The following is a 25,690-nucleotide window of genomic DNA, read 5'->3' on the forward strand; positions in this document are numbered from 1 at the left end:
CAACCACGGCAGTGTTCACAGCACAGACTTCCAAATGCTGCAGATGGGATCCTTCCTCGGGGCACTGTGTGGACTTAGGTGTGCTTCTGACATGTCTTTTTAATTGGTGCAGTCTTCCTTCATGTGAATGATACTTTGTTCACTTGATATTTTTATTGTATTTGCTTCCGAGTGCTTTCATCTCCTGTCTTGTGCTAAGTGCTACTATTTGGACCCATATTCTTAACTTTTAAAGCATTGCTCAGTTCTTTAATTCCTCTACTGGTTCTGGAGCATGGACGTCCACAGGAAATGCATCCCATTCCCCGTCATTGCGGTCTCATCCCGTGCATGTAGGAAATCTGCCTTCTCTGGGTCCTTCCAGGGCTTTCGTCTCTTCTGGTTTCTTAGTGGAGATGGGCACCGGTTCCTATGCACCTAAGTGACAGGTGTGGCCTTTTCTGTCTTTGTTGAGCTGCCTGCTTTGGTCTCTATGCCCATCGCTTCCCTTCCAGCCCAGCACTCCTCTCTGTACCTGGTGTTTTTGATTCCAGCTGCTGGCTGCACAGTTTTTCCTTCAGGTCCCTCTGCTTTGAATGGTTGTGCTTCACTGAGATTGGTTCCATACCCATCTTACGGTTATAATTTCAGTGTGTGTCTGCTGGGTTCTCATGGAAGTATGACTTTTGATATATGCAGTCCTATAATTTGTGTATAGATTTTGAACATTACTTTTATCTGCTGCAACAATACCACTGCTTTCATTCTATTACTTATGGCTCATAGACAGATGGATTGCGCCATTTGGTCTGTTGACTATCCCGTGGAGGTGTTTCCTTTCACTGTTTCTAAAGAAGACATGAATTCATCGCAAGGGCTCCGGCTCACAGTCACCTCATTCATTCTTGGTTATAATGGCATCATCCTGAGGTGGTTTTTTGTGCCAGGTACCTCTGGGATTCACCTGTTGGAGGTACCACCTTTGGCTACATCCCTAGGCGGAGATGGCTGCATAGTCAGTCATGGAGACTGCGTGTCTGTGGCCCGAAATGAGACTGGGGATTCTGAATATCTATGATGCCCTTTTCCACTTAGGGTCCTGGAGACGGTATTCTTCCCTCGAGATCTCCAGGCCTGCTTTCTACTCGCTGGTGGTACAGCGTTGCCTGGCCCCTGAGCTCCCTAAACTATATCTCAATTCCAGCTCACAATGAATCAAATTCCTGAATGCATCACTTACGGTGGTAGATGTTAAATCTCAGACTAAATAGACTACGCCAGCCCCGGGTTCCCTTGGGTCTGTCAGGCTTCAATGACCCTCAGAGTTTGATGCCATTCTTGTGGCTAATAATTTTACTTCTTATCTAATCTGTGTGAAGAATAATTTGTTGCACTGTATGAAGCATTTTCACTAAAATTCGTGCATCTCACTTTTGCTTGGCGTGTCCTGACTTGTTTTCTGACTTCGTCGTGTTAGGGAAAGCTTGCTTCTTCATCAGCACTCCCTCTCGTGATGCATGGATATCTGTGTATTTGTAATTTTTGTATTTTAAGTGATAATTGTACAAAAATGGGACATGGTGTGGTATTTTGATAATGATAGGTATGGGGTAAATTAGAAATCAAGGTAGTTATGTCTACTACCTGCTAAATCTTTTCTAAATCAAAACAGGCAAGCAGTGATTAGGATGAGTGGGTGAGCTAATGAATGACTAGCGGGATTTTTTAATTGGAAATGGTCAGTGGAAGAAAGCATTTTCCTGAAAGAGGTTCTGGAACCTTCTTTACCCAGCCAAAATTTTGAAACCTGGCTCTAGTTTCAGGATTTGAGTAGAATTAATTAAATTATCAACTGACTCCTCTGTGCAGGGTTGCTCTGCCTGCACTGTATACGTATAATTTTACCTCGGATACACACTTATTTTAAGACCAAATAATATTCAAACACAGAGAGCATTTTTGCATGTTTCAATTATTTTATTCAAATTATCTGTCAGATTCGATGATTATATTAAACCAAGCATTGTTAAAATTATTGAAGCAAGGAAAAGTTTTTCTAATAATGAATGTTTAGTTAGATATCTTGTGTTTCATTATCCTAAGCTAATAATAATGATACTTAAGATAATTTAATAGCAAAATTGCAACATCAGAATAATTATTTCTACTTAGACCCTGTCAGTTTCTTTACTCATTTAAAGATATATTTTCAGTAATTCTTTAATAGTTTCTCCAAAAGGCCAATTTTTAGAATTATCTCAAAAGAGGAAAATAAAAGACAATAATCTGAAAATAGTATCATTCATACCCAGTAGAAGTAGACTCGATTTCTTTGGCATCAGCAATGGGGAGTAACTACAGTAGAAGCCATTTTCTTTGATGGGAAGTCAGAAGCTGGAGCACGCCTCAGGAAAGCAGGCTGTGTGAGTTAAGAGAAGCAGTGTCTTCGCAGCTTATAGTGATGCCCACCGTAAGAGCTATGGTGCTCTTACCCAGTGCTTCGAGATGCTGTAGAGTATTTATTTGAACTAGAGGTCATGATCTGGATGTGTTTGGGGTTGATGTGTTTGCTTTCCTGGAGCAAGAAAGAAACATGATCGAGTAAGATGCGGTGGTTTGCGTGAACGGGATAAAAATGGTCCCATTCTGAGCTGCATTATTAAGAGCGGTGCAGATGGTTCTTGCTGCTTCATTAGATATGACAGTTATCAGAGGGCCATTTTGTGGATGCGAAAATTATCAGAGTTCTGTTTGTGCGCTTCGTTTGAGAAGCTAGAAGAATACCCTACCATTCTACAGAAAGAAAGCAGCCCGTGGAAGGGACAGAGTTGAGGAAAAAATGTGGCTCATTTTTCACACCAAGGATGTGCGCATATATTAGACGCCAGGTGCCTGTGTTGTGGGAAGGAAAGAAGTCTGTGTGCTTCGGAATCCTGGAAGAAGTTACACTGAAATACAATCTGGAAAATTCATTTCTTGGGTAGACGTTAAGTCTCAGGAAAGGGTTAGCATCCATGGGAGGGAGTTAGCCAGTGAGAAAGCATGTGTGCTTTCCATGGGATAAACTGTGTTGGGAAATTCAAACCTTCAGTCTGTATGAGAGTCATGAAGGGAAATTTTGCTAGCCAACAACACTCCTTTTTCTCTCTCCCACACTTGAGGACCTTCACGTGGTGTGAAGAACTCAAAGCTGAGTCTAATCACCGGCGAGCCAGTTTCTGGGGCAAAGACTACGTGAATTCCTTTCCCTGCCCTGAACGTCCGCTTCTTCTCTGCTCTTGTTTGCTGCTGGAGTCCCTTTCCTTTTGAAGCTGTTCCATTTATTTCTACAGGAGAGGTCCAGTTGTTTCATGGTGACTTGTCATTACACATCTGTCCCCTCTACTATTGCCCTTGATGAATGCCATTCAGAAGTTCTGAATAGAGGTGGGATTGTCTTCCGGGGGGGAGGGAGGATATGTCAGGGTGGTGAGGAGAAGGAGGCCCGTGTCTTATCACCTTGAGTGAAATTCCAGAGGAAGGCATCCATGTTTATCCAGTGAAATGGCTTATAATAAGGATGAATTGTAGGCTCTGAAGGAATATGTTTCTGCTGAGTTATTCTCCCCCAAAATGAGTGACTCTGTCTTTGTTAGGGCCACCTGTATTTCATGAAGGCAAAATCATAGAAGCAGAAAGGACTTTGTCTCCAATCAGCCTGAAATTTCCATGAATGTAACAATATAACTGATTAAAGTGCCAAAGTCAAACATCATCACTAAAAGGTGTAATTACTCTTGCTTCATGGGAAGGGTCACTTACTTTTCAGTAAGTATATAAATCAGTTATACGCATGTGTTTAAAAGAAACAGTTTTGCATCAAGAATGTTAATTGAAATTGATTAAGTTGCATAAACATCTTGGTACACTTAATGGGCCAGGGCATACTTTTGAAAGAACGAGCTGGATAAATGGTAGTAATTAAGAGCTTTTGACCAACCACTACTTTGACTCGTGGTATTTCTTGTTCCCTGGTGTCTTCTATTACAAAGTACCATTGAATTCATAGTTTGTAAACAACATGAATTTATCTCAAAGGGTTTTAGAAGGCAGAAGTCTGTTTTCAGGGTAGCAGCATGGATAGGCTCTGGTGAGGAACGTCTTATGGTTGGAGACTAATTCCATTCTGGTAATCTGCTCACATCCCACACAAGCATTCAGTACCTAATAATCTTAGAAGAGACAAATGTCTACATAAATAGAAATGACATCTGGGACGATGTTTCCTGCTATACGAATTTAGAAAATGAGATTAATAGGTTCCCCAATAGGGTCTGTAATCTCTCCAGCAAACTGAAAGCTGGCTTGGTTTTAGTACTAGACATGAATTCCCTCCTATTGAGTGTCCCTTAAGTCTAACTAGACAGCTAGCTATTGGTTACCCCCGAGATAAATCTGCCACTATTGTAAAATTGAGGGTATCTTGCAGGTTTGGCCATTGTTGTGATTTGTAGACTTTACAACTAGGTAGGATAATTGATTGTTTTCCTTCCATGGCAGTTTGCAAAGGATCTTTGGTCTACTCCTTTCTCTACAAACAAGGGTGGGTATTGGAGTGAAATTGTCAGCTTCCTAGTAATTGTTTTATGGAACACTAAACCAAACTACAAACACATTTTTCCAACTTTACATGAAATATCGACAAATAAATAAATTATACAAACTCAGAAAAGCCATCAAAGGGTCTGAAAAAGATTGAAATAAATTATAAAAAGTTAAAAACTTGGAGTCTGATATATAGTAATACCAAAAATCAAATAATAAATAACCAACAGTATCAAAATATCTAAAATATCCCTGCGTGTTTTTATCCTAGACTATTTGCCTTTGAATAAATCACAAGTCCACTGGGAAATCATAAGAGAAAATTTTAAATGTTTAAAGAGTAACAGATCATAAATTAAAATATGTGAAATATGTCAAATAAAGTAGATGAAGGGTAGAGATTATGGATTTAAAGCATTAAGGGACTGAAGGAGAGGAGGGAGGAGAAACTGCGGTCAGGGTATAAAATGAATAAATTAAATAAATGAATAATTTTTTTAAAAAAAATTGTGGACACAAAGAAAATTCAAGAAACAGTTCTATACAAAGAATTTTCACATACAGTTTAATTAACAGCTCATCTATAAAGGGCACAAGTGTGTTTATAAAATACAATGAATCCTATGTAAAACATACTATGTACACATCAGACCCTAGATAGACTTTTAAAGGTAGAGGTGGCCAGTCCAAACGAATATTCAGTACCCAAGTCTTTGGAATGCAGAGAGCTGTACTGTGTATTGCTAGTTTTGTGGCCGTTGTGCAGCAGAGCACACATGATAACCAATAACCAATATTTCTCGCAGACAAGACTGATGTGATACTATCAAAAATATTAGAAATAGTTATGCATTGAATTTTCAAGTCTATCTATCTTACTATATTTGTCTTACTGTATAATTTAAGTGCTCCTAAGCTCCTTTTCAAGTAAATCTTTGTGCACTGCAATGTACTATGGTGCATTAAATAATGGAGTTTTATTCAACTCTATTATTTTTGTCATATTTGTCCAGAATATATGAATCTTATTAATATTTTAGAATAAAATAAAATGTTTGCATTAGAACAGAGGAAAACTTCTAATCATTTAATTGTTTCCAGTTTAGGGAGGCAGGAAGAGATGAACACATTAGACTCAAACAAGTAAAGGAAAATAGATAATACTTTTTGAAGTCAGTAAAATAGAAAATAATTAAGAAAAAAATTAATGAAACCAAAACTTGGCTTTTAAAAAAATAGTTTAAAAAATTCCTAAGCCAGTAGCAAGACTGATAAAGGAAAATAAATATAGAGGGATTAACACAAAGTTCTCAACAGTGAGGTTTGTAACTCACTGTGTACTCACAGATACCACCTGAATACATTAGGAATTTTGTTATTTCCTGAGACTGAAAGTATTTATATAAGAGAAAATAAGTATCCCTTATTCTTGTATCTACTGGTTTGTATTTTTTAATCTATTGATTTACTTAAATTTGCTTTAAAAATCTTCCTACAAGAGAAAGCCTACACCCAACTGTTTTTATGTGAATCTCAACAAACATTTTAAGAAAACAAGAGGAAAGAATTACTCAGATATTAACACATTTTATGAATGTGCACGGATAAAAACATCCTACCTTAAAAAAAGAGCCTAGAAGCCCAAGGATGCAAATCCAAGGCCACGTGGCACTGTGTCCTGGAGATCGGCAGTAGGGAGGCAAATGAACAACAAAGAAGGTAAAGGGCTGTTCCAGGGAGCAGACCACACAAGAGGAAGCTGCAATAATGTAAATTCTAGGCATGATCGAATTCAAATGAACGGCTTTATTTTCAGGTTGCCTTCTTGGAGGGCTGAGACACGTTTTCCCGGGTCCACATTAGCGTGTCAATTGTCCTTTCTCAGATCATGCTTGGGCAGTCCTCCTGGTGAGCCCTGATGGGTGCAGCTCCTAGTTTTACAGGGAGGCATGACCTCACAGCCAGCTCCCTGGCTTTGGATGATCTTTTCTGCCACCTTTTCTACAAAGTTTTCTGAGCCTTCGGTGCAGAAGTTGTATTATATAGTTATCTATTGGGACTGGGCTCCATGAGTCTGCATTTTGATTGGTTGTGGTTTTCTGAAATGGTTTTTTATCTCTTGTAAAAGAGAAATTTCCTTGATGCCAGGTGAGGACACTTATCTCTGGGTTTAAGGACAAGTATTCAGAATGTGGTTAGGGATTATGTTCGTTCTGTAAAGTGCTGGTTGTAGGTTCTCCCCAGAGGTTCAGGACTTTACTAACTCTGGCTAATATTCTGTCTATATTTCTGTCATCAAACGTGATTTCCCTGTTGTCGAGTGTATCTGTATCCAATCAGAAAACTGGTGTTTACCAAGGTGCTATGCCGCTGCTGCACCCTTAGGGTTATCCTACATTGCTGGTCCTTGTGGTTCACAGGTCACAGCTGTGTGGGACTGTGTTTCACTCCCCTCCTTTGGAGCCTTGAGTTTTATGATGGAATCTCCAAGAGAATTAGCCATCATAACATCCTGTGTACTCCAGTTTCTCTTTGAAAGATAAGAAGAAAGTTTATTGGAAGGTTCAGAGTCACAGAGGGAAATACTATTATACTCTAGCATTCGCCAGTCCCGGGCAAGTCTAACTCTCAGGCTCTCTCAGAGTTTTAGCTAACACACTTCGTTATCAACAACAAGTAAAATATATAGCATTTTTAAAATGCATAAGACATAGTAGAAATGTGACATATTTATCACACACAGAGCAAAAATAAATTATCATAATGGGAAAAACAGAAGCTTCAGTTTCTGTTCTGATATAATGAAATTAGAGATAACAAGGGCCAACCAAAAATAGCCAGTCTGCACAATTTGATAATCATGTTTTTAATTATTCTCATATTATAAGGAGATGGAAATTGAAATTATAAACTTTACAGGGAAGAGTATGAGTAGCTATAGATCAAAAGCTATATGATTTAATTAAAAGATTAATTGTTGGAATATTTATGACCTTTCTTAAATACATTTATTAAGAAATATAAAATATTGGTTATAAATAACAATTAAGAAACACAAACAGTATAAGTTTCAAAAAAGTTATTTTCAGTTGAATTGGAAGCTAAAAATGTAGAAAATTAACAGAAATCATAGTCCTTAATAATGAAACAAAAACTCAATTTTGAGTTTGGCAAGATATGTGGTTTCAAGACTCATCCAGATTTTAGAAAAAAATAAACAGAAGAATAAATTATTTCAAATACATGAATTATTGAATTATAGGAAAATGTTACCTAGGATTTTTTGCATTTATTTTTTAAATTATAATTACATGATTTTCCTTCTACCATTTTCTTCCTCCATCTCCTGTACATTCCCCCTCATTCTCATGGCTTCTTTTTTTTTAATTGCTGTTGTGCCTGTGGATATATTCCTAAATACATAAACAAAACCTGTTCAACCCATATAATGTTATCTGCTATGATCTTGGTTGACCGTGTGGTATTGAATAACCTGGGAAAGACCGTTTCTCTGCCTCTCAGCCCTCCCCCGTTGTCTAGAGTTGAGAACCCATGAGCTTTTCTTTCTGTTAGCATGTCGGCTGGTAGTATTGTTATTCAGCTCTTGTGTAGGCATCCATGTTGATGAGACTTCTTGGGTGTGGTCTTTCTGACATTTCTAGGAAAGCAATCTCATAGCAAACCTCATTCATCTGGTTCTAACAATCTTGACACTGTCTTTGCCTCAATGATCTCTGTACCTTGGGTGTAAGAATTATACTGTAGATGTTACATGGAACTTTTACATTTCAAAATCCAAATAAAACAGATAATTTCCTAGTGGCATTATCAAGAGTGATTCAAGAAACAGAACCAACAAACATAGCGGAATTATAAATGCCGATGAATAAAAACAGATCTCAGTCAAAAATATAATTTCACTGTGGCTGAAGAGATTGCTCAGTGGTTAGGATCACTTATTGCACTTGCCGAGGATCCAAGTTCCCAGGACCAACATGGTAGCACACAACCATCCATAACTCCAATTCCAGGAGATCCAATAGGGATACACAAATATACATCATACATACATACATACATACATACATACATACATACATACATACATGTTCTATGAGGGGATAATGTTCTGGATAAGGGAATTTAGGGAGCACATAGTTGTAGCACGAATAATAAAAACAGAGACAGATATTGGGGTTTAACCTGAAAACCAGAAAAGCAAAGCAGCCAAGCCACTAGAGAAGTCTCACCTACCTCACCAAGGCTGGGCAACCACAGACTAAGCAGACAGCCCCTCTATCCTCCCATTTTATACTCCCTCTAGTGCTGGGATTAAAGGTGTGTGAGTCCCTAGGACTGGGATTAATGGTGTGAGCAACCACCACATGGATTTGTTTCTTCATTGATCTTGTTGTAGCCCAGGGTGGCCTTGAACTCACAGAGATCCATCTGCTTCTGTCAATTCCTGGGATTAGTGTGTGCCACCACTGCCTGACCTCTAGTGGTTAAGCGTTGCCCTTCTGATCTTTAAGCAAGTTTTTTGTGTAATAGAAGCTTGATGGGCCATGATGCCAGTCAACAATCTAGATTGGATATACATACACCATCTTATAATGATCTTCTTTTAAAGCACCCTGACTCAATGCCCAGGTGTCGGTTTGAACTGAAGTTTACAGCTCTTGTTGGCCCCCATAATCATCTCTTGAAATAGCATAGGTATGTGGGACAGTGGGTTGAGAGGCTGTGCCCCATCGTGAGGGCTTTAGGTGTTGCTCAGTACATCAACTGCTTGCTCCATTGCTCATCCTGGGACTCAGGGAATGTCCTTGCAGGGTGATTGCAGTTGTACTTTGTAACATGATGGGGTTGATGGGGTTTCTGTCCTGCCCAGTTCCCACAGCCAGTAAGGTTCCAAAAAATCACACAGAAGTCTACATAAGTTATAAACTGACTGGCCCATTAGCTCAGGCTTCTTGCTAGCTCTTATAACTTATATTAACCCTTATTCTTATCTATGTTAGCCACATGGCTTGGTACCTTTCACAGCGGGGTAGGTCACATCCTGCTTCTTCAGTGATCCGGGCTGGACTGGGAGGAATGGGCTTCCTCCTTCCCAGCATTCTCCTGTTCTCATCACTTCATCTCTACTTCCTGTCTGGTTGACCCACCTATACTTCTTGCCTAGCCAATCCACATTTATTTAAAACATGATTGACAGAATACAGACAATTCTCCCGCACCAGTACTTACTCATTTGTATCTGGTCTTCTGTTCCCTTACTTGCCGTCTGGAGAGTTCTCTCCTCTTCAGAGATGCTTTCTTCTATTTCTGCTCTATTTCTAGCCAGTTGCATTGGCACCAGCTTCCAGGGTGGCCTCAGATTACATTCGACCTTTTATGGGTGTTCCATTTGAATTTCATCTGCAATTGTTTGTGGTGTTTTTGCCCCTCTCTTAGTCCTAAACTCTTCTACCATGGTATTAAATGACATATTTAAGATTGTGAATTCTTTAGTTATTGAAAGTACCTCTCAGACATACATAAAATTCCTTTTCTCATGTGGATTTGTGTATCGTATGTGTGCGTGTGCTCACATGTGTGTGGGTGCACTCACCTGTGGGAACATGCATGTGTGTGTGTGCATATGAGGGTCAGATGTTAACACTGGGTATCTTCTATCACTCTCTGCTTTATTCACTGCGAAGGAATCTCTGCTTTGAACCTGATGCTCACTGATGCAGCTAGCCCAATGGGCCAATTTGCCCTGGGGATCCACTGTCTCTCCCTTCTGAGTGCTAGGAACATGGCTTCCACACCCACCTGGTTTATTACTGGGTGCTGAGGATGAAAACTCTAGTCTTTGTTGTTACAAGTAAGTGCTTTTCTCCACCAAGCTTTCTCCACAGCCCTGACGTACATTCTCCTATGTGAGCCTGAAAGCTGTCTGGGCAGATTTAACTGGACATGTTTTTCATGTGATCGCAGGATGCTTGCATGTTGGTTGACTCGATCACACATATGCATGGCCTGCCCAGTGAAATCCTGAAAGAAGTTTGGGAGACACCTAACAGTGTCTAGGTGAAATAAAGTTGAATCTGGGTGGCAGGTATGGAGGAGACTGGAGATTCAGTATCCCCAAGACACCAGTAGGATGTAGGGTGAGATGCTCAAGGTGGTCATGTGGCAGCCATAGAAACGGAAGCTTCTGGGGCACCAGGAGCAGGAAAGAGGCCACTCAGGAGATGCGATAGATAAACAGAATAAAATAGTCAAACAATACACATATTTATGTGTGTATACATACATACATACATACATACATTCATACATGCATGCATTCATACATACATACATACATACATACATACATACATTCATGCATGCATGCATTCATACATACATTCATACATTCATACATACATGAATACATACATGTATTCATACATACATACTAATGGTTGAAGTTCTGGTTTAGTCACATCCTAATTAAGTGGAAAGTGCTTTGTCTGTTGCTTTCCAGAATGACAGACACAACCTCCATGCTAACCTGTTGCTTTTTGTTTCCCGGTAGAACGTCCATCCTTGGCTTCTCCTTTGGAGCTGCGTTTCTCTCCCTCACCTTCATCCTCTTTGTTTGCTTCGCTGGACAGCTTTTGGTAGGTGCTTCCAACACAGAACTTTTGGAGAGTGTGTTGATTGTATTGAAATGGCTCACTTCCGTTTCTCAGCAGCAAAGGGGTTGTTGACTGATATTTGAAGAGCTGTGGTTTCTAGCATCCTTCAGGCCATTGGGAAAGAGAGCCTCAGGTATAAACTGAAGTAGCTCAGAGACAACAAAGACACTTGCTTAACAGCTATTACAATGTTTTTTTTTTTGGTTTTTTTTTTTTTTTGGTTTTTTCGAGACAGGGTTTCCCTGTAGTTTCTAGAGCCTGTCCTGGAACTAGCTCTTGTAGACCAGGCTGGCCTCGAACTCAGAGATCCGCCTGCCTCTGCCTCCCGAGTGCTGGGATTAAAGGCGTGCGCCACCACCGCCCGGCAACTATTACAATGTTAAGTGACTTTTTTTATACCTGGAGATGGGGTTTCACTCTGTAGCTCAGACTGGCTTCCAACTTAGAATCCTCTTGCCTCAGCTTTCCAAATAGCTGGGGATATAGATAAGGACCACTGCACCCAGCAGTGATGTTGGGTGCAAAGATGTTGGGTGTCACTTCCAAAGACTCATGCTTTTGTTCATCTGTTTGTCAACTGTTTGGAAACCACCTCTGAGTTTCAGACTACTTGTAGCAGTGAATGTAAGTGTCAGAAGGTTTTTATTTAAAGGGTAACCAAAGTATTTTTAAATATACTTTTGAAATCTAGTTTGAAGATATAAAAAGTTGGAAACTAACCAAAAAGATACCACTTATTTGTGTTTGATATTAACCATTGTACAGCTTCATAATTTACATAATAACTAAACACTAGTTTGAGATATAAAAGTTATCTCTTCATTTATTGTTTGCATATTAAACAAGTGTCACTAGCTGGCCAGAGCACTATGAGAGCTACCTTAGAAAGCCAGCAAGGAGACATACGATAAGCCAATGTTTCATTTCAGTGGGCACTAGTGAAAACAGGAGAGGCTACCTAAACTGAGCCCCAGGCATGCATATGGTGTACAGACATATGTGTAGGCAAAGCATCCATGCCCAAAAATACTTACTATGAGAATACGCATGGTTTGCCATGATCCACAGTCTTACCTGTGTGGAAAAGCACAGACCCACTCTCCCTCTCTTCGTCCCCCAGAGCCCTCTGCAGCCCACCTCTCTGGCCCCCAGAGTCCTCTGCAGCCCACCTCTCTGGCCCCCAGAGCCCTCTGCAGCCCACCTCTCTGGTCTCCAGTACTAGAACTATCACTGTGCTCCACTCCAAATCTGACCGTGTTCTAAAAATAACAGTTCACACCCCTGTGCCTAAGAAGCTGTGCTTGCCATTGACATGGAGACAGGGCATGGAGGCTATTGGGTCTGTTACTTTCAAAGAAATACTATGATCTTTCTCATGCCTCCCTTTTGGCCTTGGAGACTCCAGCCTCTTTATTATTAAGAACATAGATAGCTCTTTTATCCCCCCTGTTCTTAGACTGTAGACCCCCAAGTTCTATTAAGATGAAATTAACAGTTCCTCATTACCATCCCCCTTCCTGGGGGCTTCCCAAACCCTGGTACCTACTTGCCACTCAATAGCAAGTTCTTCATGACTCTCTGTTGTCTCAGATTTCAAAGCTACACCGGTGTATGCCTGCCCTTCAGAAGACTATAACATGCCAGGGTTTGCAAAGGCTAAACTTGAAGACATGTCTTTTTTATTTACTTTTAAAATGAGCATACAGAAAGGAGCAAGTTTCCTTTGTGCGTTTTTATACATGCATTGTTTTGGATTATCCTCCTCCCCTGCCCGTCTCTCCCCTCACGTGAACCCTTCCATCTCCAGCATCACCCTTTCTATTTTCATGTCCCATGTGCTTTGCTACCTGCCCCAACCCGTTCCTTAAAATTCCCTTCCCCAACTCATGCTCCTTTCGTAGTGTTGAGGCCGATACCTGTGCTCACTCCCATATAAATACACACCAGCAGTTCTAGCTTCTGAGAGGGAGAGAGATCACAAATTCAAGGCCAGCTTGGTCAACATAGTGAGTTCCAGGACAGTTGGGGTTACATAATAAAACCCTGTCTCAAAAAGTAGATTAGGAGCTTTAATCCACACATGAGAGCCATCATGTGGTATTTGTGTTTCTGAGTCTGGGATACCATCTTAATATAATTTTCAGGCATATCATATTTCCTTCAAATTTCATAATTTTTTATAGCTGAATTAGATGTTGTGTGTGTACCCCATTTTCACTGTTCATTCCTACGTTTATGGATACCTAGGCTGATTTCATTCCTTCGCTGCTGTGAATACCACAGCAGCAAACATGGTTGCCCAAATATCTTCTGGGGTGTATGCCCAGAAGTAGTATACCTGGGTCTATCATATAGTAGTTGTTATGATTCAGTCACAATATGGCTGACACTTCAGGGTTCCAGGCCCACGCATGTGCGGACAAGCCCTCAGGCATGACCCATGTGCAGCATGGTTGCATCACCTACATATGATGCAGCTGCGTGAGCCCTTGCATGCATGCATGAGCTCCATCATCTGCGTATGATGTAACCGTGCCATCCCCTGTGCGCATGCGCTAGGCAACCTTTAAAAGCTGGACACGCCATCTTCAGTTCGCTCTCTCTCTCTCTCTCTCTCTCTCTCTCTCTCTCTCTCTCTCTCTCTCTCTCTCTCTCTCTCTCTCTCTCTCTCTCTCTCTGTCTGTCTGTCTCCCTCTCTGCACATTGACCTGCGTGTTCCATGTTTCCTTCCCACTCACGTCAGGTAATTTCAGTAGTTCTATTTTTAGTGTTCTGGAAAAACCTCCATTCTGATTTCTTGGTTGGCTACACCAGCTCACAATCCCACCAGCAGTGAATGTTCTTTCCCAGCATCCTCTCTAATGTGTGTTGTCATTCATTTTCTTGATATCCATTCCAACTAGAGTAAGACCTCTCGCTCCAACTAGAGCAGGGGAAGATCTCTCACTTGACAAACATCAAGTCAAAATGGATCCGTGTTCCTAAGCCAAAAGCTGAAATGGTGAAAGAGCTAGGGGAGAAAAACACGTCGAGCTATGGCATAGACACAACACACTTGGGAAACAGGGCTCCAGTAGTAGAGGAAGTAACCCAAGAATTGACAAATGGCATCACACAAAACTAGATGAAAGCAAACTGTTGGCAGGAGGAAACAGCCTACAGAATGGGGTAAAATCCTTGTCAGCTACAGTTCAGATAAGTTAATATTCAGAATGTATAAACACGTACGAATTGAACACCAAAAAACATAAACCTGCACATCAATAAACGAGCCAATGAATTGAACAGATAGTTCTCAGAAGAGGAAACACAATGGCTAATAAATAATTTCAAGGGTGTTCAACAGCCTCGCCTTCAGGAAAACACAAATTAGGACATTTCTCTAGAATGTTCAATAAAGGAATCCACGAATAAGGCTCCCCAGTGGCCGGTTGTAACTTCAGGAAGAAATTCTCAACCCAGTAATGGGTTCTTTTGGTATTTGTAGGATTCTGTAATGGTTGTTTAACTGTCAACAGCAGGGTTATTGATGGATAATTGATCTACAAAGTGTTAAGTGTGTGTTGTAGGGTGCTGTGTGAATAGAATGGAAAACTGTGTATATCACAGATACTCTATGGTGGTCATGGAAAGATGGTACCGCCACCTGGCTGCTCATTCTCTGGGCCCTGGAAAACTTACCAGTTGCGTAAGAGCTGGTGGGATTAGCATTTACTTGTTAATTAAATATCAAACTTATGAAAATGTGCAGAATGCCGCCAACTGTTAACCTGCAAACATAAATGCCAAGGGCAGTATTGATGCTAGCCAGTGTGAAATTCTTGCTGTGAGGAATTAAAGGAAGCTGCTCTATCCAGAGGGAGTCACGCAGAGGCAAGGAGGGTGGTTCGCTTTCGTTTTGACTTTCAACGTGATTGGAGTAAGAAACACTGAGGCACAGATCAGGCATAGATGGGTGTGTCTATGAAGGTGTTTCCGGGGATGCTTAGCAGAGGGAAACCCCATCTCAAATGCGGGTCATACCATCACATGAGCTGGACTGAATTACAAGGCAGGGAAGGGAAAGGCCAGTTAGGTGCTTTCCCCTTTCTCTGCTTCACGCTACCATGTCTCCCCTGTCATGACCCTACTAAGCTGTGATTCAGAATAAACCGTCTTAGGTTGCTTATGTTGGGCTTTTGGTCACAGCAATGAGAGAAGTTACTGACACTGTCGCTCTGGCCGATGCTTTTCCTTCAAGAGCGTTGTCCTTGACATAGTCTTCTGCGCAAAATGTGCAGCACAAGGAAGCCATGGCGGTTGGCATTTCACGGCTGGCTTGATAAAGGGTAGCAGAGCGTGCCGCCTGCAGACACTAGAGTGACACTGGCCTACAGCTCCTCGCTCCTTTCTGTCCACCCCCGAATGCAAAGAGGTTATTCAGTAACTTGTTGTGAACCTTGATGGGGAATTTCTTTCTTTTACAGTGACCTTGAGCAGCTCCTCCCTGCCCTTCCCTCCTACCTGCAGCTTGCCACTACCTCCCCAAGGAGTGCTCCTTCCCACACCCCCATGGCACTCCCTTCCAAGTTCTTGCACATGGAAGTGGGCTCGGCAGCCCATCCTATCCCAGAGACCTTGGGATCTCCTCCAGTTCTGTGATGAGCATCATGGGACTCCAGCCCTGTGCTGCATAGTTGAGCCTCAATTTTATAATATGCACTTTGACCTTCTTATCGTGTCATTGCTTCCCCTGACATATAGTAAGTCCCTTAAGACAAGAATGGCTTCTCAACGCCCAGTGGCCTCCCACTAGACCCAGTATAACCCTGTCCACATGAGCATGCTTTGTAAGTAGGTGCTGCCTCAACACAGGGTTCTTTATCTCCCCTCTTCTGCGCCATGAAGCCCCTGCAACCCCTCACAGATGCTCAGAGCCAGTAAAGGGAAAATTACAGTGATGGCAGGGTCAATAATGAACACAGGTATTGTCAGACAGCTTCTGAGCGGTGTGGGAGAGACTTACCTCTCTATGGTACAACAGTACCTCTGACCAGAAATAGCACACACACGCAAAAAAAAAAAAAAAAAAAAAAAAATCCCCCAAACAAAGCTTACCTTTGAAAATGGTAGAAAATGTCAGAAGAAATTTGCCTCTGGGTGCCACCCAGCCAGCCACCTTCTTCAGGACAATGATGAAAGCCCAGATGCAGAGTTCATCCTGGGGAGGAAAAGTAGGCCACACGCCAGCTCACACAAAGCTCCGGCCCCTTCGGGAGTGCTTGTCCATTGAAGTCTGCCTTCCCTAATGGCAATACAGCACTCACCACCTTCTAGGGCTGAGCGTGCTGGTGACCCTTTTCCTGTCTTTCTCTCAGCTTCTCTTTGTCTGTTTGGAAAATCAGTAATAATTTGGAAATACGTCTGGTAAATAGCATGTGGCTGCATGCTGCTTTCTCTGATCCGGAAGCCCCCCTCCTTCATTTGACCAGCAGCAGACATGTACGTTATAATTGCTGCTCCAGTCTGATTTGATGTGTTTTAATTCACCATAACTCCTCTTTGCATTTGCTAATTTTTTCTTTCTTCTGCTTTTTTTTTAACAGTTATACTTTCTTCTCCCCAGTAACTTGGACATAATGCATTCCAACCTGGCTGTTTATTTGGGGTTTGGTTTTCTTTTATTTTAAAATTTGTGCTGTGCACCTGCTTCTCAAATTCTATTATAGCTGCATCCTGAACAATACAGGGACCATAGTCTAATCTCATCACCCATCCCATCATCCAGGCTAGAACTGTTCAATCTTTGTATATCTAATATTCTCCTATAAGTCACATTATCATTATTCTGGTTGGTTAATGATTTATCCGACTATCCCTTCTGAACGTGGTATCTTTCTCTGGGACTCAGTTTTCTCAGTGAGCAATGCCTGTCTTCCTAACCCTTTCCGAGAGAGTACTGCATGATAGTTTTTTCACTTTACACATCCATGTGTCTTCATTGTGATCATTTATCATTTTTTAAAAGTTTGTGCTTACAATTTCACATTCTCCTAGCCTGTACAGTACTCAGAACTCTCTCTTCCCCTGCCTCTTCCTCCCCCTACATCTTCCTTTCCTCTCCCCTCCCTTTCTCTTCCCCCTCGCCCTGTGTCCAAGTACAACATGCATATGGAAGTCAGAAAATAACTTTAGGTTTTCTCACCTTTCACCTTGTTTGGGACCAGGTTTTCTGCTTTTCTTTTAATTGTTTTTATTGAGCTATACATTTTTCTCTGCTCCCCTTCCTTTTTTTACCCTCCCCTTCTACCCTCTCCAAAGGTCCCCATGCTCTCAATTTACTCAGAAGATCTTGTCTTTTTCTAGTTCCCATGTAGATTAGATCCATTTTTGTCTCTCTTAGGGTCCTCTTTGATGTCTAGACTGATTTTTCTTTGCTTTATGTCTAAAAGCCACTTATGAATGAGTACATGTAATATTTGTCTTTCTGGGTCTGGGTTGCCTCCCTCAATATGATGTTTTTTTAGATCCATCCATTTGCCCTCAAATTTCAAGATATCATTATTTTTTTTTCTTCTGTGTTGTACTCCATTGTGTAAATGTATCACATTTTCCTTATCCATTCTTTGGTCGAGGGGCATTTAGGTTGTTTCCAGGTTCTGGCTATGACATAGTTGAGTCCTTGTGATATGGATTAAGCATCTTTTGGATACATACCCAAAAGTGGTGTTGCTGGATCTTGGCTAGCTGGCCCACTAGTTTCCAGAGATTCCTGTCTCTGTCTCCTATCTCAATATAAAAGCAATGGAATTGCAAACGTGTTCTGCTACACTGGGTTCTGTGTGGATCTGGGGATCTGGACTCAGGTCTTCACATTTGCATGGCTGGTGTTTTATTGACTGATCCAAGTCCCCTGCCTTACTGATGGCAATGTTTTGGGTAGAGTTATCTTTTCAGCTTTTGGAAATCCAAGTGCACCGTGTTAGCACTGACTCACCCATGGAGAGTCCTGTCTTTTGGTTTGGGTCTCAGGACTTGAATGTTCATTGTGCACCTTTCTGTCACCCTGTCCATGGGTCTCATGGGTCCCAGCATAACATCTATGGTAAGATCTTCCTTCCTGTGAGTGTATATTCTTTCTTTCTGTGTAGATCTCAATATAGTTAGTACCAATCCTGTTTGTTGGTGGTGAGTGTGGTCCTACCTATCTCAGTGTGAGGAAGAGCGTGGCCCAGGGACGAACAAGAATGGGAGGAAGCAGATTTGGTGGAATGATGCTAGTTTCTAAGCACAGACTACACCACCCCAGACTCAGGAAGCATCTCCTCTTCAGTTGAATGGTGCCTTCTGAGGACAGGTCAACATACTATTTGAAATGCTCTCATTTATAATGTTGAATCAGAATGGGGCTGTTAATGAACTTCTTTTTTATCAGGGGTGATGCTCAAGAACTGAAAACCGAATATTCTGAGCTGTGTAGGGAACCGTAAACAGAATCAGGGTTGACTTTTTGTATAATGAGTTAAAATACAAAGTTTCACTGTGGCGTTTTCATACCCCCCCCACCCCCCGTTTCTGTTCCAGGCAGGGTCTTTGTTATCCTAGGATGACCTTGAACTTCTGATCTCCCCGCCTTCTCCACAGTGCTGGGATTGCAGCATGCCTCACTCTGCCCCAGATCATTTTTCTTTCATTTTAAAATAACAGTCTTTTGGTTCTTCTTATTCCGTCCTGGGTTTCTCTGTTTGCCCACCAAGCCCCTCTGCTTCCTCTTCCCAGATGCAAGCACTGATGACCAGCTATCATTGCTTTTAACTCTGTCTCTTGTTGGCAATGTGGGTAGAAAACAGAGATGCCTGCCTCCTTGACCCTTAAAACAATGTATCCAGGCAGTGGTTGCTCACACCTTTAATCCCATCATTCAGAAGTCAGAGAAAGGCAGATCTCTGTGAGTTCATGGCCAGTCTGGTCTACAGAGTGAGTTCCAGGGCAGGCTCCAAACCTACAGAGAAACCTTGTCTCAAAAAACAAAACAACAAAATAAAAGCAATGAACATTTTGTTTGATGTTTATAAATGGCCTCAAAGTACAGCTTGAAAGTCCAGTGAAGACTGTGGGAGAAGGAAAGAAGCCAGGTGCATCCGAATCTTTGGTCCTGAGCCCACGTGCACCAAACCCCTGTGCCTAAAGATCTCTACATGTTCTGTCAGTCACTTGACTCTGCTGCATGAATAGAGATGAAGTTCCCATGGGTTTATCTACATCCATTTCAGTGAACATCAAGCCTAGGGGTGGAATATAACGTACTCCTACTAGAGAGTATATTTAAAATCGGTTCCCACAATTTGTTCTAAAACTTCAGAATTTTTAATTTTATGATTTCAAAGTGTCTTGTAGTAACTAGATATCACTTCACCTAATTGGTTGTAATATGAACATCTGAGATTACTATGTGTTATCCTTGAAGTGATAAAGATTTGTTTTCTATTCTAAATCTTCAATATCATTATTTCCAATACAGAGAGAAAAGCATTGATTAGAATCATCTTTACTTTTAGAAAAATACTATTCATACTCCATAGACTTCAAACATACACATAATGTTTTAGCTGACCAGAGCCCAGCCAAATATTATTGTCTGATAGAATCTGAGGTCGATAAGAACAATGTTTTCTTGGGTATGGATCTTCCTACCTCATCTCTGCTTCTATAGAGCACAGATCTGAGTGTGTTCTCTGTCAGCACCACCGCTAGATAGAGTTCCTTACACAATAATGATGCACTTCTTTTCATCCATGACCCTTGTATGTCCTGAGAGTTAAAGGCCACCATATTGGGTAACAGATTCAAAGGCATTGCTAACCCCTCTGAAAGCCCTGTTGTTGCATCAGCATGTGAAATACTGTCTCCCTGTGTGCTGGTTCGGGGGCCGCCCTGCAGAGCCCAGTTAATGTGATTCCTACTCCAGCCAGAGATTCAACTCCTGGGGCCAATCAACGCTGACTTGACTCTACACTGGCTTCTCAGTGCAGATTGCCTGGAAAAAAAAATCTACCCAAGAAGTGAGCTCCAAAACTGAGTCCTCATCCACAGGAAAGGACTTGTGTGCTGAAGACTAAGATTCTTCCCTTTTTGTGTCGGGCTATGGGTGGGGGTGGGGGCCAAAATAAAGAGTAAGAGGGGAAAGAAAGAACTGATTACTGATGTCATCTGAAGAAAACTGAACTAGAGTCCAAGTCACAAAGATGCCGTGCAGAAATACCAATGTTTTCTTCATTGAAATAATGAGAAAAGTCAACACTTGTGAGTTCCTTTCCTGTGCCTTAGGTTTATGTCTCTGAAAAGGCCAAGGAGGTGGGTGCACAGACGGAGACAAGAGAGCGTAATTAACGTACAGAAAGTCTCACAGCTGTGGGGAATTGCATAGAAGTCGCTGATTGGACTTTTACCCTCAAACAGCCTCTCGTTCAGCATCAGCCTTATTTGATACTTGTGTTGACATTCAACATATTACACTGCTTATGTCAACAGTATTTTAGGAGGAATGCAAAAAGAGCGTGTGAAATAGGTAAAGAAATGTATGTGCTGTTTGCTAATGACGCTGGGGATTGTCTCACATTGAGTTTTAGGTAGATTGTGCCAGGTCTACCACGATATAAACATGGGAGTAGTTTTGTGCTCTCTGGAATCCATCGCCTTGGGACTGCTCTATTAGGAAGGTTGAAACTTATCTCCCTAGAGATTCCCTGGAGAATTCTGCAGGTACTGCCTGTCATATCAGATAAAGGGCACAATCCTCGTGTGACCATGGGACTCACTCCTGTACTCTAACCTCAGACGTAGACCGGGGAGACTCACGGTGCCTCCATTGCAAAGTGGAGTAAGAGCAGCCATGAGGCACCATAGTATAGGGCAGAGCCCATGGAAAGCTGTGAGGAAACACGAGCTTCCATTCTGTGACAATTGCAATTCCTGCTCGTAGCAAGAGAGCTTCAATAGACATGTGTGTGGACTGTGGGGTGGAAGCATCCCACATCTACTTCAATAAAGAAACTAAACTCTGTGTTTACGATGGAATTTCACTCTGCCTTGATGAAGACGGAACATCTAGAGCATCATGAGCCTTGGGGACTAATTATGAGTGAAATAAACCAATCACCATGGTAAATGTCCGACCCCACACATTCAAGGTGTTTACACTAGTTAAAATCAAGGAAACTGGAGGGCCAGAGGACGGCTTAGTAAGTAAAGGCACTTGACTAAATGGGTAAAGGTACAGAACCCACACAGTGGTAGGTGGGGATTAACTCTCTCTTGTAAGTTGTCCTTTGACCTCCAACCTCCACATATGCACACACATCAAATAAATGAACATAATTTTAAAAATTAAAAATTATTCTGATTACTGTAGCCCCACTCTCTCTAACTCTCATCAAACCCTCTTCATCCTTCCCTCCTGCATATAGTTACCTTTCAGGCATCCATACAGAGCCAATGGCTGCTCCTGGTGCTCAGCCTTGAGAAGGATGTTTTTACACCATTGATAAGGCATGGGGACCATTGTGAAAGAGAGGGAAGAAAGAATGTAAGAGCCGAGGATGAGAAGCAATATGGATGCTGACTTCTGGGCAGCCGTGACTGCAAGAAGCTGTGGTAGAATAGATCTACCAACAGTCAACCACAAGCCAGAGAAGGAGTATTGAGTGCTAATGAGTTCTAGGGGAATAAGTCATTGGTACCCAGCAGGCTCCAATGGATGGTTCCTAGTCCATGGGCACATAATGACATTGTAAAATTCAGTGGATCTCAGAGAAGGAAAGAGGAATGCTTTGAATAGTTTTTTTTAAAAGAAAACGCCTCTGATGATAGTTGGGCTAGGCACCAATCCCAGCACAACTGTCGTCAGAGAGGCTTTACCCAGAAACTGATGGAAATAGATATGCAGAGACCCATAACATTAGGCAGAGCTCGGGAAATCCTGCAGAAGAGTGGGGGTGGGGGAGAAGAGCTGTAGGAACCAGTGGGGTCACAGGCATCAAAGAAAATCCACAGAACCAACTAACCTTGGCTTATAGGGGTTCACAGAGATTGAGCCAACAACCAGGGAGCCTACATGGGAGTGACCTAAGCACACTGCTTGTATGTTACAGTTCTGTAGCTTGGTATTCTTGTGGGACTCCTAACCGTGGGAGCAGGGGCTGTCTCTGACTCTGTTGCCTACTTTTGAGACCCTTCCCTCCACCCAGTTGCCTCATCCAGCCTTAAGAGAGGAGGCGGTGCCTATTCTCACTGCAACTTGGTACACCATGGCCAGCTGATATCCGTGGGATGCACACCCATATCTAAAGAGAAACAGAAGAGGAGTGGATGTGGGGGAAGAGAGACTGGGAAAACAGGAAGGATGGGAAACTTTGGTTGGTATGTAAAAAATATAGAAAAGGTGCAAAAGAGACTAGGAAACTTTTGCAAAGTCATCTTAATAAATAATCCCTGATGGAAAAAATACATTACTTTTATAACTGTTGGCCAAACTATTTTTGAGCAGTTATGATTATATTTAGTAGAAAATTTATATTTCTCTAAAATTTTGGAATATATATATAATTTCTGGATAAATGTCCTATATTTTACCTGAAAAAAGAGAGAGAGGGAGAAAACTTCTCTGCAGAAGAATGAACCATCAATAGCATGATAGGAAGCCACCCACCATTGTATATCTTATACATAGATTCAGTCAGTCAACAAAGTCTACACCTGTGGTCTGTTCTTATGGCTAGCTGCTCCCGCAGTAAAAGAAATGGAAGTTATGTTGATCACTTTTCTCCAAAAATCCACTGAATTTGTAGTTATTGTTTCAGATGACACATCCGGTCAGTACGTCCCTCAGAGTGACTTAATTAACTGAAATTTTCCCTCTGCCAGAACTACCTAAAATCATAATTTCAGGTCTGTCCGAAAAGACATGCAATCATATCATACCTTTGTCATAGATGCTTAATTTGTTCTTAATCTGACAGCCCAGCCAACATGATTTTAATAAGGTCGTGACTTGTATGGGTCCTCAGGGAGGGATAGAACCCATTTGTTTAATCTCTGAGACGTGTCGGTGTTTCCTGCAGTTTTAAACACCATCATTTTATGCTCCAGAGAGTATACTACACAGCAGTATGCCTCTTCTTTCTCTTCCCCCACAGCAATGCAGCAAGAAAGCCTCTGCCTCCCTCATGTGGCTTCTGAAGTCATCCGGCATCATCGCCAACCGCCCATGGCCAAGGATCTCCCTCACGGTTATCACCACTGCCATCATCCTCATCATGGCTGTGTTCAACATGGTGAGCTCCTGGGCTGGGTCAGGGTTGGCATGGGCAGAACCTTTCCTCTGTGCTCTGCCTTGTGGGATGGGTTGGCTGGTTTCATCTGGCTTGGCTTGGTATGTGTGTGGATGTTTTTGCTTGTGTGTATATCTACCCACCACATGCATGTCTGCTGCCTGCAGAGGTCAGAAGAGAGCATCTGATCCCCTGGACCTGGGGCTATGGAGGGATAGTTGGCAGCTAGCCAGTGGGTTCTGGGGATCAAACCTGGATGTCTGGAAGAACAACCAGTGCTCTTAGCTACTGAGCCATCTCTCCAACCTTGCGTCTTGCAGTTTGAGGTGTCCTTATAACACCAGTCGCTTCCTGCCTATTCAACCCACCCTCTCACAGTTGCCGCCGTCCGTCTGAGGACAGAGAGGCTTTCCACAGCCCCTGTGTGAGGAAGATGGCTTTGTGGGATAGTTTTCCATGTCATGTGTTTTGGTGTCTGCTCAGCAGACAATCAGGATAACCAAGCAGGCAATCGGGATAGCACCAGGAGAGACAGCATCCAAGCGATGACAGCCAACCGCAGGGGCCGCCCTACCGCAGGGGCCGCCCTACCGCAAGGGCCGCCCTACCGCAGGGGCCGCCCTACCGCAGGGGCCGCCCTACCGCAGGGGCCGCCCTACCGCAGGGGCCGCCCTACCGCAGGGGCCGCCCTACCGCAGGGGCCGCCCTACTGAGCGTCCTGCAGTCTAAAGAGGCCCTGCTGCAAACCCCAGTTCTTCCTAGACTGTTATGGTAGGAGAGGTTTTCATTGCACATCACAGGTCCCATCTCCACTTCTCAGCAATGAGTACTAAAACCTCTGTCATGGTGGATCGAATAAGATAAGCCCATGATCTCACCATGGCTAAGGTAGTGCCCTGGTTCTATAACCGTGGAACCAATGGTCGGTCTTTGCACTTCTGTGTTATCATTACTTCTTCTTCCCCCAAAAGAACACTTGGGCTATCATTGTGCTTGGGGTGCATCCTTATTAGTGCCCTCATACTGTCATCATCATCATCGTCATCGTCATCGTCTGAGCTAGGGTTACTATTGCTGCTATTAAACACCATGACCAAACCCAGCTTGGTAATGAAAGGGTCTATTTTACTTACATTTCCACATCCCAGTGCATCACAGAAGGAAGTCAGGGAAGAGACTCAAACAGGGCTGGAACCTGGAGGCAGGAGCTGCTTTGGAGGCCATGGATGGGTGCTGCTCACTGACTTGCTTCTCACTGCTTGCTCAGCCTGCTTTCTTATAGAACCCAGCACCACCACCTCAGGGATGGCACTACCCACAGTGGGCTGGGCCCTCGCCCATCAGCCACCCTAATTAGGACAATGCACACATGCTTACCTATTGCCCAATCTTATGGAGGCATTTCTTTCTATCGAGGCTCCCTCCTATCTGATGACTCTAGCTTGTTTCAAGTTACCTTAAAAACTAGCCAGGATAACCATCATCAGAAGGTCCTTTGTCGCAGTATATATTGCAGACGTCACTAGTGGCTGGGAACAAAATGGCAGTGTCTTGAACAACTCTTTCTTCCCAGAAGCGTAGAGTGAGGATACAGTGACAGATTTGACATAAGGTATTAATAATAAACAGTTTAATGTCCCCACAAGGTAGGAAACATTCATTCTCAACAACAAACATGTTGTATATAAATGTCAAAGTGTGCCTCAAGCATTGTTAGATGCTGAGAACCCAAGGCCTGCTCTGACTCCCGGGAGTTCACAGTGGAAAGTGGGAGACTGCCAGCAAAGTGGGATAAAGCAACCAGCAAATCATCCTAAACCACGTTGGGGAGGGCGGGATGACATGAGGGTCAGGAGAAGGTGGGGAGACACTGGGGAGGGCAGGACAGCATGGGAGTCAGAAGGTCAGGAGGAAGTGGGGAGACACACTGTAGGAGACAGGACATCATGGGGGTCAGGAGGAAGTGGGGAGACACACTGTAGGAGACAGGACATCATGGGGGTCAGGAGGAAGTGGGGAGACACACTGTAGGAGACAGGACATCATGGGGGTCAGGAGGAAGTGGGGAGACACACTGTAGGGGACAGGACATCATGGGGATCAGGAGGAAGTGGGGAGACACATTGAGTAAAATGTTACAGAAAA

General features: G+C 42.6%; 1 protein-coding gene across 1 annotated transcript in view; it reads left to right on the top strand.

Moving 5' to 3' along the window:
- The window catches only part of Adcy2 (adenylate cyclase 2), a 335,378-nt gene that overhangs the window by 255,801 nt on the left and 53,887 nt on the right, over window positions 1-25,690 (top strand). Inside the window, exons 15-16 of the mRNA XM_038322841.1 lie at window positions 11,135-11,219; window positions 23,411-23,548. Of these exons, the coding sequence (XP_038178769.1) occupies window positions 11,135-11,219; window positions 23,411-23,548 (223 nt within the window). The remainder of the gene's footprint in view (window positions 1-11,134; window positions 11,220-23,410; window positions 23,549-25,690) is intronic.

The sequence above is a fragment of the Arvicola amphibius genome, chromosome 3 (genome assembly GCF_903992535.2).
Source record: "Arvicola amphibius chromosome 3, mArvAmp1.2, whole genome shotgun sequence".
Classification (NCBI taxonomy): Eukaryota; Metazoa; Chordata; class Mammalia; order Rodentia; family Cricetidae; genus Arvicola; species Arvicola amphibius.